Consider the following 17,536-nt stretch of genomic DNA (forward strand, 5'->3'; position numbering starts at 1 on the left):
ATTCCTTTCATGATTGGCCCGCACCGTTAGGAATTGGACCGATCTTTGGTTGTCAAGACTCTTTATTCGTGCGAAGGCTGCTCCATTATCGAACACTTTGGTCTCCATCCGAGATGATGTGATATAAGGTTGCCCTAGGATGACAGGATGCAACGCCGATTCTTGTACGAAGAAGTGTTGATCCATCTCCACATCCCCAATCGTGACTTTGATATTGGAACAAGCTCCGTACAAGTCCTCCGTAGACTTTGTTGCCGCGCGAATCTTCCATCCGTGGTTTGTATTGATTGGCCACCTTCCCTTTTTGTAGAAGTCGGTTGACATGAGGTTAATCTCCAAGCCGTGGTTGATCAAGGCTACCACGGTCTCTTTCTTCTCCCCGATCTTCACCGGCGTCTCCATTGTCGCTCGTGCCCAATGAGGTCGAGTGTAGTGGTTGTCCACCATATCTTCATCGATTTCGTCTCTTGCCATCGTTATGGCATTCGTTTTTTCTTTTTGCGACTTCTCTTCTTCCTCGTCCAATTGTTGTCTCTTTCTCTTTACAAGTTCCACGATCGTGTCATGGAACTCCTTCTTCGTAATGCCAAGCAATTCCCTCAAGGACAAAGTTATGTGGCTATCAAGAACTCGTTCTTCGAGAATCTTCTTTAGGTCCGTCGTCTGCTCTATGTCCGACCTTAGCTTATAGGTAGGTATAGTCCTTGTCCTCCGAGCGGGGTCTTCGACACCCACCTTCACGGGACGAACCGTTTCTTCAACTCGTATGCTAGGCTCCCCTTTTCGGCTTGATTCTCGTTCCTCCGTTTGTAAAGGTCGACTCGTCTCCGCATCGTCCTTCTTTTTCGCGTTCCTTGTTTCTTGTCTTTTTGATGGGACTTGCTCTTCTATTCTCTTTCTCTTTTCTTCGACGAACACCTCGTGGTTGTCGCACATCACTTCTGCGAGTATGGTGTTGTCGTCCACCGGATCCGACCACCCGGTTATGCTTTGCACGCTTCGGTCCGCAAGCTCTACCTCGTTCGATGTGACTTTTCCCTTCTTCTCATATTCGAGAACGGAAGTCCAAAACTTTGCTCTTGCTCTAGCAGCTTCAGTCTTGTCTTTCCCGACTCTTATTCCGGCCGATGCAGCATAGTGCATCGCATCCACATGAGTCGCATCGGCATCCTCCATAGATTTCTTCATTCCTCCTCTTCCGAAATTCACCCGTAGGGGTCTTCTAGTCTCGCTTGAGCAAATCATGTTTTCCTCTATGTATACGATATTTTGTCGAATCGCCTCTCGAAGGCTTGCACAATCCCTTCTCATGTGGTCCATGCTATCGCACCACACGCATCTAAAGGGTTCTTTTCCTTTAGGGCCCCGACGATTCATGTTGGCTAGCGTGACCTTCTCGAACTTCTTCGCTAGCTCTTCAATGATGTCGTCATCAATCTTCTTTTCTTCCACGTTACTTTGTCTTGGCGGCTCAACTACTTTTGGCGGTCTTGCTTTCTCCATGGTAGTCGGTCCCGTCAAGTCAGTGTCATCAACCCATTGGCGACACTTGTCGAGCCTATTGCATGCCTGCTTCACCGCGATCTAGTCCGCTATGAGCCCATTTGCTTGGGTATCATCTTCGAGAAGAGTCCCCAACTCTCGTCTATCCTTTATGTCCACAGCCTTCAAGAAGTACAAAGTCATGTCCTCTTCAAGCAATACTTGGTCCGTATTGGGGAGACGACTAAACATCTGGTCGAATTCGTCGTACACCCTCAAGACGCCCATCTTCTTATTCTTCTTCTCTATCCACTTCATCAGGGCATGTCGAGTCATCCTCGTTGAGTCTTCAGTCACGAACTCCGCTAGTATCGTTTTCTCGAACTTGGACCATGTTGTCTTACCTTCTTGAAGCTCGATGACGCGTCTTTGGATGTTGTTGGTGACAACTCTCTTGAAGCTTGCGATTTGACGTGCCTCGGACACGTCCCTCTGATTCATCTCCCTTCTATATGCATCAAGGAACTTCGTAACGTTCCTTCCATCAAATTGGCCCTCGAGCTCTACGACACGATCGACAGCCTTCTCCACGCTCGCGTCATTGTCCCGAGATCTCATCATTTGCTCAACGATTAGCATCATCCTTTCGACCTCTCCCGCTTGGTTGCTTGAGGACGCCATCTCCAAGTATTAATCTCGACTTGATCCTTCCTACCGCCTCTTTCACGTCGGGTTCACCACTTAATTATGTCGTGAAGATCCGTCACTACGTGCGGATCGTGAAGCGGAACCGTCGGGGTTCTGGACCGGAAGGAATCAAAGTCGGTACAAGCTTTGGCGCAAGCTTTGGCGAGGAAGTACTTAAGATAGATTGGGAAAGAGAGAAGTTGAGATTAAACGATTGAGAGCAATTGATTGAACTTTTATTTTTGGATTTAAGAAACAAGTTACACGATCAATTTGATAACGAATTTCTTCTTCTTAATTTCATAACAAAAAAAAACGTGTTTTTTCTCCTCCCCCCTCCTTCTTTTATAGATGCTCTCATGCATATGATGCATGTGAGGGTACAAGACATGCATAAAATGCATGTTTGCCATTTGGCGCTTATGTATTACATGTGGTGCATGATAACCATGTCACTCATTTTAGCTCTCATGTATGAGAATTTACATGTAAAAGTACGATGATAGAAATATAAATTCAACTAAATGGCATGGCTTAATGGTAAGCTAATTGACTCCTAACTCGGAGGTGCAAGGTTCGAATCCTTACTTGCCCTCTTTGTATATGTATATATGTATATATATTTATATATCTAGTCACCGGACGCCGGTTCATCGGATGCCGTCGGTTACCGGTGCCTCACCGGTTGCCGTCGGATACCGGTGCCGCCACTAGATGCCATCGTTTCACCGACGTCGAACGTCGGATGCTGTCGGATACCGGTGCCTCGCCGGATGCCGTCGTCTCACCGACGCCGGATCACCGACTCCATCGCCGGTCCGGTTTTGGTTGGTCAAAACCCTTTACGATTAGCTAGCCCACCTCCACTCTTAGTTCAAGTTACCTTGAACTCTCTATGCTCCACACATAGACACAAAGATAATATCTTTTGCTCTACCTTATATATGATGAGAGCCGTATTTGTCGTGCCTATGTGGGATATCTCACAATTTTCTCTTTTCCTTTCACAAACTTTATACCCTCATATCTTGACATTTAGTTGTCCGTTTCTCGTGTAATAAAGTGCATTCGAAACCTCCATTATTTTGTACTTAGATATTAAATTTATTTAAAATGTTATCTTCACAATTATTGTATTATGTGATTCATACTCAATTTTGTACGTTTTATGGGATTTTCACACTATTGCCGAAAATCTTCACGACGCCGGTGGATGTGTGGTTTGGTGGGGGCGGATGTCGTGAAGATTTTCGTTCATAGGGGGAAAACTGAGCGGAGTGAGCAAAACCGAGGTGTGCAACGTTGCACACACACATGATGTATTTGTAAAATATTAATAAGAACAAATCTAGATTGTAAGAAATGCACCACAAGATTCCTAAAATGTAAATGTGATGTGCACTTATGTGCACATCCACATGAGAAAGAGAGGGGTACATAAGAGTACGAGGTGAGTAATGGGCATAATAGTATGTGTGAGGAGTGGCAGTTAAGCCCCATCAATCCCTCCTCCAAGAATCTAAGCAAATATCCCCCATTGAATGAAGGGGATATTTAGTCTCTCCCTTTTGGTAACGGCTTTCTCTCCTTGTGCATAAAGGGAGAGGAAGGGGCATCATTAAAAGGGTTGCCTATTTTGAGTGAGAAGAGGTATACCACTTAGTTTGAGGGTTTCTATTCGTTTTAGGGTTTTCTTCATTTCTTTCTTTACTTATCCGATTAGGGTTTACATTCTACATATGTTTTGAGTCCGCGGAGCCCACGCGGCCGCGGTTGTAATCGCATGGAGGCTTTCATGCCCATAATATACATAACTTCTTAAGTCTTGTCTCTTTCTACTTTCTCTACCGTGTTAAACTCTTCCACTTTGCTTATACCCATCTTCCCATCTACTCCCTAGTCCAAGAACCCCGAGGTCCCGCCTTATTCTACACGCACTACGGAAAAACGCGACAACGGGCTGTGGTACTTTTGGCGAAACTATTCTTATGATTTTCTGAAGCCTCCTTTGGCATCTTTGCATCCCGAATGTAGCCCAGCATCTGATTATGCACACATGACACAATGCAATACAAGACTCTACTTGCCACTTGCTCCCCTGTCAAAAAATCCTTGTGTGCCAGTTCTAGTGCTACTTCATTTTCTCCATGGATGTAACACCAGTAGCCATGCCTGAGCAGGTACTGGTGCATCTTGTACTCCCAAGACACATAGTTTCTTCTATCCAACTTCTCTGTTAGAAGAGCACCACCCATTCCTCTATCCATTTTCTTCTTCTCTGTTCTTGTCCGAGGATTAGTTTGTCTGTGTTGAAACTCTTGTCGGCAGCAGAGGATTCTCAACCCTTGCGCTCTGATACCATGAAAAGATTTATATGCGGAACTTGAACAGAACACAACCGGCTCAGCTGGACAGCAACAAGAATAGAGAAAACACAAACAATCATTAGGTATATACAGATAGTTCGTTGTATTCAGTTCATTTGTCCAGCTCGAAGCCGTGGGTGTAATCAACTACTTCATGTTTATATACTTACGATTGTGTATAGCGCGTCATTTCTATTTGGATGTTTTGTCATATCTTCTCCTTTACTAGTTTCTGTGTATAAGTGTGTGTGTGTGTGTGTGCGCGTCTCTCTCTCTCTTGTTGCCTAGAGGAGAGTATGAACTAGAGAGGTGTGAACCGGAGTTCGAGATATTAGATAATTAGGAATATGATATTAAGTGGCTCTACTGGACAGCAACAAGAATAGAGAAAACACAAACAATCATTAGGTATATACAGATAGTTCGTTGTATTAAGTTCATTTGTCCAGCTCGAAGCCGTGGGTGTAATCAACTACTTCATGTTTATATACTTACGGTTGTGTATAGCGCGTCATTTCTATTTGGATGTTTTGTCATATCTTTTCCTTTACTGGTTTCTATGTATAAGTGTGTGTGTGTGTGTGCGTCTCTCTCTCTCTTATTGCCTAGAGGAGAGTATGAACTAGAGAGGTGTGAACCGGAGTTCGAGATATTAGATAATTAGGAATATGATATTAAGTGGCTCAGCTGGACAGCAACAAGAATAGAGAAAACACAAACAATCATTAGGTATATACAGATAGTTCGTTGTATTCAGTTCATTTGTCCAGCTCGAAGCCGTGGGTGTAATCAACTACTTCATGTTTATATACTTACGGTTGTGTATAGCGCGTCATTTCTATTTGGATGTTTTGTCATATCTTCTCCTTTACTGGTTTCTATGTATAAGTGTGTGTGTGTGTGTGTGTGTGTGTGCGTCTCTCTCTCTCTTATTGCCTAGAGGAGAGTATGAACTAGAGAGGTGTGAACCGGAGTTCGAGATATTAGATAATTAGGAATATGATATTAAGTGGCTCAGCTGGACAACAACAAGAATAGAGAAAACACAAACAATCATTAGGTATATACAGATAGTTCGTTGTATTAAGTTCATTTGTCCAGCTCGAAGCCGTGGGTGTAATCAACTACTTCATGTTTATATACTTACGGTTGTGTATAGCGCGTCATTTCTATTTGGATGTTTTGTCATATCTTCTCCTTTACTGGTTTCTATGTATAAGTGTGTGTGTGTGTGTGTGTGTGTGTGTGTGTGTGTGCGCGTCTCTCTCTCTCTTATTGCCTAGAGGAGAGTATGAACTAGAGAGGTGTGAACCGGAGTTCGAGATATTAGATAATTAGGAATATGATATTAAGTGGCTCAGCTGGACAACAACAAGAATAGAGAAAACACAAACAATCATTAGGTATATACAGATAGTTCGTTGTATTAAGTTCATTTGTCCAGCTCGAAGCCGTGGGTGTAATCAACTACTTCATGTTTATATACTTACGGTTGTGTATAGCGCGTCATTTCTATTTGGATGTTTTGTCATATCTTTTCCTTTACTAGTTTCTATGTATAAGTGTGTGTGTGTGTGTGTGTGTGCGTCTCTCTCTCTCTTATTGCCTAGAGGAGAGTATGAACTAGAGAGGTGTGAACCGGAGTTCGAGATATTAGATAATTAGGAATATGATATTAAGTGGCTCAGCTGGACAGCAACAAGAATAGAGAAAACACAAACAATCATTAGGTATATACAAATAGTTCGTTGTATTCAGTTCATTTGTCCAGTTCGAAGCCGTGGGTGTAATCAACTACTTCATGTTTATATACTTACGGTTGTGTATAGCGCGTCATTTCTATTTGGATGTTTTGTCATATCTTCTCCTTTACTGGTTTCTATGTATAAGTGTGTGTGTGTGTGTGTGTGTGTGCGTCTCTCTCTCTCTTGTTGCCTAGAGGAGAGTATGAACTAGAGAGGTATGAACCGGAGTTCGGGATATTAGATAATTAAGAATATGATATTAAGTGATGACAGATCCGGAGCTGCACCGTTTGGTATCCTAACCAAATTGTATTCGTGATGGCTACCTATATAAGGAGTCCGGTGTCGTGACGTGGCTCGCCTAGAAGCGTAGCATTGCGCACACAAAGGATAACGTGAAAGTGAGGAAGGAATCACTTGGATTATGGACGAAAGAGACGAAAGAGTGGAGATGGAGTGAATAGAGATCAACAAGATAAAGACAAGATAGGATATAGAATGATATTTGAAGGGATAAAAGAGATTTATAATTATTTGATGAAAAAGTTACAACTTGGTTGTGAGTATTGTTGATCCTTCAAACTTTGTCTCAGAAGGTAACCGCTCTTCTCATTCTTGAGAGTAGATCACAATCTTCCCTTTCTAGCTTTCGATGAGGGTAAGACTCGAACCTCCGCCCTTTTGTTGTGAGTTGAGCACCCCGACCGCCCTTTTTCTATCTTATGGTATCTCTTATATAATATAATTCTATTTGATTTGATTGATATATCATACAATATAGTTGTTCCATTTCCATCCCTTTGATATCCTCTTTCACCCTTTAAATAGGTGCCCCCATGCATATGATGCATTGGAGGGTACAAGACATGCATGTGATGCATGATCGCCATTTGGCGTTCATGCATTACATGTGATGCATGATAAACATCTCGCTCATTTGAGCTTTTATGTATGAAACAATATATGCAATAAAAATAAACATGAAAACATAATCTTAATTGAAAGGACCTAGCCTAATGGTAGTTGTGTTGACCTTGGTGTATGAGGTTGTGGGTTTGAGTCTCAAAATATTATTGAATACAACATACAACTATATTTTTATATCATGAAGCAAATCCTTTATGTAATATAAAGTATATATAAAGTATGCTTTATTTTATGTATATTATTAGTACAGAGTAAATGGTAAGATTTGAGAGTCATAGGGTGGGGTTATTGGTTCAAGTCCTCTCTTGTTCGTGTAATATAATATATTTATCTATATATATATATTATTTTTCTTTACATATATATCTAATATTATCATATGTGTTGTTAATATTATCTTTATATATAAAACATTATCAAATGTTATTTTAGTTACGTATTTATCTTATTGTAGATTTTTAATGTGAAGCTTTCGTACTTCACGACACCGGATTGTATGTATCAATTGAGAGTAATATTAATTTTTGTTGTCTATCTTGTGCACTTGCCTTCTGCACTTTTAAGTTATAATCTTACAAGTATTAATTCATTATTGGATACTCTATATGTGTATAAGATATGTGACCGGATCATTTATAATTGTTTGTGTATCAATCCATCTTTCCAACCACACCTTTGGAGAGTATTCCGAAAGGGGAATACCTTGTGTTTTTCCTCCCGCTTGAGTTGAACCGCAAGCTATGGATTTCTACGACATCTTTTGGTGAACCTGATGTGTAAGGGAGGATGAGGATGGAAGACGATGGTTTCATGGAGATGATGGAAAGGATAATCATGGACTTAAGAAGGGGGAAGTTGAAATGAGACACGACGCAACAAGCCGTCGAGTGCGTGGTCGAATGAGTTGGGCGTTTCAACGGAGACAGAGTCCCATTCTATTTGGAAGCCTACAATGCCGAGATGATGATGACGAAAGTGGATGGGGCGATGAGGCAAGAGTACTTTTGTCAAGTGGTGGCCGTATGTATAAACGAGGAGGTAAAGGAGCTCTAAGAAGCTCATAGTTGGTGGGAGGTCTTCGGAGAGGCACTGTTGGAGGCATAGGTCGGCACAAGTTTGACTAGTGGGTGGCATTGGCAAAGACCCATCGAAGCGCAACAGAAACGTTCCTGGAGTTCGAGCGACATTTTGCTCAACTCCTAAAGCAGGAACAAAGACTGGTGGGGGTGGATAAGGTCCTCCTATTTGTAAAGTCGATCGATCGGAAGGAACGGATGGCCATTGGGCTAGAACTTGAAGATGATGACGGTGCAAATGGCCTCACCGAGATTTGGACGGAAGTGGAAAGGGTATGCCAGAGGTTTGATAAGAAGCGGACAGGGACCTCATCGGCGACAAAACGGTCCACAAACGGAGGGTGACACATGACGGTGTGCCATCACATCAGGAAGACGGAGAACCGCGGGATGGTTCGACAGTGCTCGACGTTGAGGCCTTGGTCAGGGAGGAGTTTGAGATTTTGAAGGCGAAGGTTGACAATGAGGAAAGGTCCGATGTGCAGTTGGAATTGAGAGAACGAGGAAGTCACCTCCTTGGGGACGAATGGCGGGGGGGCGTATGTGAAGGCAGAAGCACGATACAAAGGTACCACGGGCGAGGAAGTGGAGCAAGCAACCCTCTCGTCTTGTAGAGAAATGCCGACCGAGGATAAGGTCGGTAACTATGGAGTGATAGAGGCCACTTCGGAAGTGGACGAATGTTTCGGGGAATGGTCGTCCGAAACATCGAAGAAATGGGTGCATGTTTTTTGGGATAATGATATGATGGAGTAGATCTTGCATGATTATTGAAGCCATCCCTGCATTGTCCATGATCATGTTTCCCTCACCAAGCCTATTTTATTATTTAATATTTGGTGGCAAATAGAGGGGAGCGCATGGAACAAACCGCTTGCTATGTAGATTCCTATGGGTAGGAGGTGTAGTAGGTACATACATACATTGATAAACATTAGGAAGTAATGCTCCCTCCCTTCATAGCATCATGAGAGAACGAGAGGGGCGTGTGAGTGAGTGGGGGGACGACTATTATTACAATTTACCTGCATACATAGTTTGTTTCATATCATCATAATAATAAAGAAACAAGGCATCCATCTACCGACAGCAAGGGCAACATTAAGAAAAAGGAGTCAATGAATGGGGGCGATCAATTCAATGAATCTGATTATGGGAAGAAAACAACCTTCTAAAGGTTCCGAACATGCTACTCCTGTGAAGTGAGAAAGTTTTTCTAAACAAAATCATCAACAAAGACTGATCCGACACGGGCTATGGCTATGGATCTAGTGGGGGAGCAAGAGGAGAGAAGTATAGAGGTATGTGGTCTCCAGTTCTGCTATCCTGATCAACCCCTTCCTTTCATCTCCATCTTCAACCTTCACCTCAGCCCTGGCTCTCGTTGCCTCCTTATCGGAGCCAATGGATGTGGTAAGAACAAAAACAAAGGAAAACGTCCTTTCGTCTTCTTCTATCGTATTATCTTCTTCTCGCATCTATATTTCTATAGATCTTCTTCTACTCACATTAGGTTTACACCGAAATTTCTGTGTAATATTGGATCTTTATTTATGTGTGTGTTTACATGACATTATGTTAAAGCATAGAATTTGTGTGAGAATTGTATGTGCTAGATTACTTCTGTATGCTTCAGGCATTTAAGTAGATCTTAGCTATATGTGGTTTTTATTCTTCACAATGGGTTCTTAAATATAATTTTCTGTTCTTTGACTCCAAGTAAACATGTCTTATATCTCAGAATTTGTGCGATAATGACATCTAATGCGATCCTATTTTTATGTGGGGGTAAAACATAAAATCTATTAATTGGATCTTAAGTGCATGGTTTTCTTGTTTTTCAACATTAGGTTATATAATAGATTCTGTGTGACAATAATGCATTTAATTAAGACTCTTCATCCATATGTACAGGTCAAAACATTAAATGTGATGCCAAGAAATGTGGGTGTGAAAACGTAAAACTGTTGTGTGGCATTGGACCTTAATAGAGATCCTGATTGTATATGGATGCTTTTGTCATTGAGTTAAAACGTACTTTCTTGTATGATAATGTCATATTAATGTTAAGCTAAGATACAACCATCAAGATTCCACCAATATTTATGTTAGGATTCCAAGAAGATTATGATTCTAACACAGTTGTATTGGATGGATGTCCAGGAAAGACTACCTTGCTCAGGATTCTGGCGGGGAAGCACATGGTGGGTGGATCTGATGTAGTGAAGGTTCTGGGGAGGTCAGCTTTCCACGACACCTCTCTTATATGCGATGGCGATCTTGCCTACCTAGGGGGGTCTTGGAGTAAGACTGTTGGCTGTGCAGTAAGTCTCTCATGTCCCTCTGGACATAGATTGGTACATATACACACGTATGTATATATATATGTGTGTGTGTGTGTTTGTACATATATATACATGTATATGTATTTGTGTATGTATGTATATATATATATATATATATATATTAATATGTTCACAGCCACAAAGGAATTGAAACCCTACTTTTGACATGGCATTACCAAGATCCCTCATGACAATTAGAGCACCATGCTTCAGATTGTCTTTTATGTTTTAAATGGTACTTTCAGTTTGGCTACATGATAGGGTGGATATGAGGCAGTGGAAGAGATGCTAATGGGCATACAAGGATATTGATGAATGAATGAGTTACGTTTTTTTGGACATGTGATGACTAAAATTTTGATAGCATACACATTGTTTTAAACTTGGTTAGATCATATACTGGATGTGAGTTGATGGCAGATATGTTTGTGGGACTACAAGGATACCGGTGAATGTACAAGTTAGGTTTTTGGGCATGCAATGGTAAATTTATCTAATGATTCTACTTCTTGTAGGGTGAGATACCTCTACAAGGTGATTTTTCAGCCGAGCATATGATATTTGGAGGTATGTATCTACTGTCATCCAAAAATTGAAATTGTTCCTTTTTACCTCAATCATATGATCATAACACAAAAGACAATTCAATGTCTTATCGTTTCAATTTGTTTAAAACTTCATATAGTGGAAGGGGCTGATCCTATTCGAAGAGAAGAGCTGATAGATCTTCTGGATATAGATTTGGAATGGAGGATGCACAAAGTTTCTGATGGGCAACGACGGCGGGTCCAAATTTGCATGGGTCTTCTCCAATCATATAAGGTGTAATGATATATTTCAAGTAGAAACACCCCTCTTATTTCAATATTTCTAGTCATAAGAGTCCAGATATTTATGGTGATTTATGACATTCTGCTTTGAATGATTTTAGTCTTAAGGGGTCAAGACATTTACATTGATATATGCTATCTTCTTTGAAGATTTCTAGTCTTAAGAGTTTTATGGTGATATATGCCATTGTTTCTAGTCGTAAGATATAGAGATAGTGACTTAATGGTCATTTTCTTGTGCTCAGTTTTTGAGTGTTTAAGTTAGTGATTCGGATTGATAACATGAGGAAATGTTTAAATTTTTACTTGCATTGCACTAACCATCATTGCAGGTGTTATTATTGGATGAGATTACGGTAGACCTGGATGTTGTTGCGCGAATGGATTTGCTCAGCTTCTTTGCTAGAGAATGTGAACAGGTGAATTAAAAGGCACTGTAGATGGAAAATCAAACTCTTTTAAATATTATTCAAGTCTTGACCTTTGTAACAACCTTGTATTTATTTCTAGAGGGGTGTAACCATCATATATGCAACACATATATTTGATGGGTTGGAGGAATGGGCATCTCATGTAGCATATGTGGAGGATGGAAAATTGAAGAAATTCTCAAGGACCTTGGACATCCCTGAGTTCAAGTCACGGGAACCAACAAAGAAATTATTACAAGTTGTTGAGACTTGGCTACGTAATGAAAGAGAGCAAAAATTTTTGAATCTCACGCTTGAAACAAAGCCTCCTCCTATCAAACATGTTTCTTCTCCTTGGGCATCAAGCCGTCACATGGCTTATTATAGATGATCATGCGAATACATAACTCTCCTTAAACAAAACTAATGGGGTATAAGTCATGGAATCCAAAATGTGTGGAAAGGCAACAATAATCGTATGAGAATCATTGGTACATTAAGATGAAATCTTTGACAATTTATTGCTCAATTGATTTTTAAATTATAAAGAACACAAGTCCTTGTGGTTTTTTCCAAAGAAAATGTATCTTACTATTCAATTTGAAATGACTTCTATTGTTAGTGCAATTTGATCAATATATATGCCAAATAGGGTATTGTAAAGTGCAAATTTGATCATCATATATGACAAATTGTGTATTGTAAGGTATTATTCTATTATTCTGTCTCCCCACTCTCAATTGCGATGATAATGTTTAGTAAAACACTTGCTTGGCGTGTGAGGGGGTAATACTCACTTTTTCATACACTTTCACTATCTAGGTGAGCCAAATGTGAATGTAAGATTTGCCCTTGCACGTTTCTTTTACTTTTCTCTTTTTAAGTTTGCATTCATTACTCTTCCCCATAGAGCATATGATTCAAAGTGTATCATGAAGCAATACTACTCTTGAACTTAGAAAGAGAGCATTACCATCACATCTAATTTCTTTGTGGTGCATTGTGATGGGATTGGATGCATACTATTGTGGCAACTATGTATCATGTGACTTGGGACATGTGCTTGCAAATAAGTTTTAGTGCAGATGGGGCCAAAAGCATGTCACTAACATTACTTTGTTATTTGATGGCTCATATGTTGTGTTTGGAGAAGATGTTTACTCACATTTACTCACCAACACATGAATCTTGCCGGCAAGGCAAGGACAAGTAACCCATGCTAGTGTAACACAATGTACATATAGATAGTTTGTGAAACCAATAAATTAGATACTACAATGGCTGTAAACATCGGACTTGAAGCTACACCAAATGACAAAGGACCACCATGAGTGCTCGTATCACTTACAAACACCTCTCTAAACATTCCATTTTTAGTCAAAAGGCAAGCCTCGTCTCATAAATGAGGGCTAGCACTCATAAGATTTGCTCCTTCAAAAGGGCTATCTCGACCACCCATATGACCAAAGAACCACCTATACACAAAATGGTGTTAACTTATAAGGTGTTTCTTCCGCAATGTTGCACATGTCTCTTCTATTTTGTACATGTTTCATGATCAAGTTTTGATATTAGGAGTGCACACTTCCTTTGGATTCTCTTTCAACAATTAGCTCCCACATGCATTCATGTATATTTTCAATGGAATGACTTCATAAAGAGTTGATCATTGCCAAACAATTTCATCATAATAATGGTACTTTATCACCACATAATTTGTCCCAAAACTAAGAAAACTCCTGCCTACGATGGTGTAACCCTAAAGTTGGAATTCAATTCAAATTGGCTTCCATTTCATTAGTCATACCTACTCCCAAATTTGTTGAACCATGTTAAACATCTTATGGAATCCTATTCTTTTGGGGTATCATGATTGGCAATAACAAGTTGTCAATAAGAGTTGTGGGTCTTTGTGTCGATTCTGTATGTTGTACGGAAGCACTTCTATTGATCGATGGAGTTGTTCCTTTTTTTTTTTTTTGATGTAGTTGGCTTAGGATTCAGACCAATATATACCATTTTGGTGGCAAACCGGGTGAAGGTAGTTGTCAAGTACCTTTCAACTACTAACTCACTTAGTGTTACACAATTAGTATTAATCTATCTTGTACACTTAAGAAGATGTATTATTTCCACCATTGTTGATATAAAGAGGTCTAGCTGTCAAGAATAGTACTAAAACAGAGAGAGAATTAGTACTAGCGAAGGAAAGTACTATTAGTACTAAGAGGACGGATTGCGTAAGACTCACGAGAGAGAGATAGCGAAGGAGAGAGAGAGAGAGAGAGAGAGAGAGAGAGAGAGAGAGAGAGAGAGAGAGAGAGAGAGAGAGAGAGAGAGAGAGAGAGAGAAAACGTGAAGTTCGGAGATGTTGGAGAAGGACAAACACTAATTTTGATGTATCTTCTTGCTACGGTGTCCCTTTCCTTTGTTCTTTAGCTCGTTTCGAAGCCTGCGCATAGAGCTTTGTAAAGAGTATCTGCACGTATCATTTGGAGGTCTTGGTAGAACTTTACGAGTAAAAATTCCATTCGATTGCATGCATCTCATGATCGCTTGCTTTGATTCCTTCTCCAACACAATTACTTGTAAGTGAGCTCTCTCCTATTTCTTGTCATATGGATGGTAGTGTTTTCATGAATATGGATGAATCTCCAAATTCTTCAAAGGATGCGTGCATGGTTGAGTTAGTATCAAGCCCAAGAGGGGATGGTAAAAGAAAACGATGTATTGGAGATAATAGTAATGACATGTCTTATGCTGATGCAATGCGACAAGATGATATTGAGAAAGATGATAGTCATTGGGAACATTTAAGATGCATGGCAAATATATTAATGGAAGATTGTATAAGGGAGAATGTGAAAGTTGCTGAGGAGTTTGTTGGCGATGAAGTAGCTAAGGTAGAAATAGACAATAAGGAGTTTTTGGGCTCATTTGCTAATTTTTGTGATAAAGGGGTCATATTGTTTTTCATAGGAAAGATACCTTTCCTTTGGAGGGTCAAACAATGGTTACGTGGGATTTTACAAGCTGATTGTGTTCAGGATGTTTATGCTGGTCCTCGTGGATTTTATGAGGTTGTTTTGGTATCACAAGAGTATAAAGAGAAATTACTCAATAAATTGCCAAATTTTTATGAGAAAAGTTTGGTTCATATTGTTCCGTGGAGACCATTAGTGGAATACCAAGATATATTAAAGTAAGAGTGTCCCATATGGGTTGAGGTAGAGTGCACATATTCAGTGGTTTGGCCAATATTACGGTCAGTGATGGAAAAGTTGGGAAAGATCTTGGTGCCTCCTAGTGCTAATGCTCAAAATCGATATCGGATGTGTATTCTTTAGAATACTGCTATAAAGAGGCCAAGTTGTTTACAGATTGCATGTTCTGGTATGTCGCCTATGTATTTTTGGCTTAAACGGGGTACATTTGCAGGACATTGTTTCCACTGTGGTGTGTTGGGGCATTTTATGGCTGAATGTCCTCAAAAATGAAATAATGTAGTGGAAGTGGTACATGAAGAGCGTACAACTCATGATCAGATTCAAGATTTGACAATTTCAGAGCAAACAAAGGAACCACAAATTGTGAATGAGAAGGATGGAAAGACTCTAGAGGATGAAGGACAATGGCCAATAGTTTCTGGAAAGATGAAGAAGTCTAATAAAAATGTTGGGCATAATGTATCTATGGAGAAGGTCACACTGACACATCCCATGCGGAATAAACCATGGGCTCGTCAAGAGGACTATCCAAAGAAATTATCTTTTGATAATAAAGGTAATTTGTATGTTCCTTAGAATAAATGGAAATCGGTGCCTCGTTCACATGAGGAGCCATCAGGGTTTGGAGTTTTGCATTCCCATAATAATTCATATGCAATCTTAGGGGATTTATTTCCGGATATGGCAGAAACATTAGCAGTGAAGGAGAAGGAGATTTCTCGAATAAAAGGAAAAAATAAAGTATGAAGATCACCACATGGAATGTGAGGGGATTGTGTTCTAGATTTAGAATGCATGAGGTTTGGAGGATTGTGTTAAGTGAGCAATGGGATGTTTTATGTGCAGTAGAGCATAAAGATCATCGTAATGCTGGTTTAATTAGTTATTCTAAGGGTTATACATTATGTTATGCTGACAAGGTTCATGGGGATTATTCTGGGATTATCATGTTTATAAGAGATAAATTTCACCCAAAAGTAATTGTTTCAGATGAATTTGGAAGATTTATTGTGGTAGAGATATGTTATGAAGGGCAAGCTCTTTGGTTAGTTGGTGTGTATGCTTCAAATGTTTTACAAGAACGAAAGTTGTTATGGAGATCTCTAAACTCAGTGCTTGATAATGGTAGACCGGGTTTATTGATGGGAGATTTTAATGTTTGTTGTGAGACAGATCAATCAACATCTATCCACTCTATTATGGATGGACCAGAGGCTCAAGAATGGGGAGATTTTGAGACTGAAGTCATGTTAAGGGATGTATGGAAATGGATCAAGGGAGATGAACCTGGTTATACCTTTCAATCGGCTCAATATAAGGATACTTGGAGTAGGTTGGATCGAATGTATGTAATGCATACCGAAGGTTTTTTACCAGAGATTTTGGATATTTTAGTGTCTTATGGGTCAATTATATCAGATCATTTCCCATTAATTTTTGAGTTCAATCACCACTAAATTAGAGGTTTTCATGAGTTTATAGGAAAACCACCGTTGATTTTTAATTCATCATTTTTGGATCATGAGGTCTTCCATGCCTATATGTGTCAATTGATTGATGCATTTGCCTATCGTGTTCAATTTGATGGGTAACTAGATATTATGGAATTCACCATGCTTTTAAAAGGAGAAAGAAATTAAGTCTCCTAGTTAATTTGCTTGATAAATGCAACTCATTGTTCACTTATTGGCCAACGGATGTAGAGTTGATGGGATATCAAGAGGTATTAATTTCTGCGATGCATGACCTAATGGCAAAAAATTATCAACATGCTAGACTACGGGTCGAAGCATGCTACGGTGTACCAACTTTTGGCCAAAAATTTAGTACTAAATCGAAGAAGAAAATAAACATTAAAAATTGTAAATAAGTTTCAAAAAACAAAAAACAAATTCATTACGTCACACTCAAATGCACAAAGATATTGTACGTCACACTCGAAATGTCCCTAGGCCATATTTAATACATTAATTGTTGCCCCAGTCTCCTAGGTAGAGTTGTACGAAAGCACACCTGGAGAAGGTATCCATTGTGACAGTTGGCCAGTCTCAGTATCTCTCTCTCTCTCTCTCTGGTATGGGTAGTCGAACGTGTCAATTGGTATGTCTCTCTCTCTCACTCTCTCACTCACTCACTCTCTCTCTCTCTTCTGTCTCGAAGTTGTCAGACAGACAGTGGCAGAAAGTTAAAGAAAGACGACATATCTATTACAGGTCTATCTCTCTCTTTCTCTCTCTCACTCCACCTTCAAAGTTCTGTTTCTTTCTTTCTTTCTTTCTGTTTCTCTCTCTCACTCCACCTTCGATTCTCTGTTTCCCCGCGTAGCTGTTCTTGTGTTCCCCTTTGTGCCAGGTTCGATCTCTGAACGCAGAGATTTTTGTTTCCCCTGCTCGTTGTATGTGTTGTTGATTTTCCTTCCTTGTGTATGCTCGTTTGTTTCC

The 17,536-nt window shown here is 40.0% G+C and overlaps 1 protein-coding gene across 1 annotated transcript; it reads left to right on the top strand.

The window, feature by feature from the left end:
* Positions 1–9,499: 9,499 nt before the first annotated feature.
* On the top strand, positions 9,500–12,597 carry LOC147867384 (ABC transporter I family member 21-like). Its single transcript, XM_087315165.1, has 6 exons — positions 9,500–9,696; positions 10,447–10,607; positions 11,144–11,195; positions 11,314–11,450; positions 11,791–11,877; positions 11,969–12,597. The coding sequence occupies exons 1-6, from the start codon at positions 9,540–9,542 to the stop codon at positions 12,257–12,259; spliced, it is 885 nt and encodes a 294-aa protein (XP_087171291.1). The 5' UTR covers positions 9,500–9,539; the 3' UTR covers positions 12,260–12,597.
* Positions 12,598–17,536: the final 4,939 nt, after the last annotated feature.

Source organism: Azolla caroliniana, unplaced genomic scaffold (assembly GCF_043228905.1).
Source record: "Azolla caroliniana isolate FFs.n. ecotype wild unplaced genomic scaffold, voAzoCaro1.0.p SCAF_2, whole genome shotgun sequence".
Taxonomy (NCBI): domain Eukaryota; kingdom Viridiplantae; phylum Streptophyta; class Polypodiopsida; order Salviniales; family Salviniaceae; genus Azolla; species Azolla caroliniana.

Bases quoted from the DNA above. Each gene is read 5' to 3' on its own strand.
- LOC147867384 (XM_087315165.1), top strand. From the start codon at position 9,540: ATGGCTATGGATCTAGTGGGGGAGCAAGAGGAGAGAAGTATAGAGGTA. The intron at 9,697-10,446 runs GTAAGAACAAAA...ATGGATGTCCAG, and splicing joins TATCGGAGCCAATGGATGTG to GAAAGACTACCTTGCTCAGG. The intron at 10,608-11,143 runs GTAAGTCTCTCA...TACTTCTTGTAG, and splicing joins GTAAGACTGTTGGCTGTGCA to GGTGAGATACCTCTACAAGG.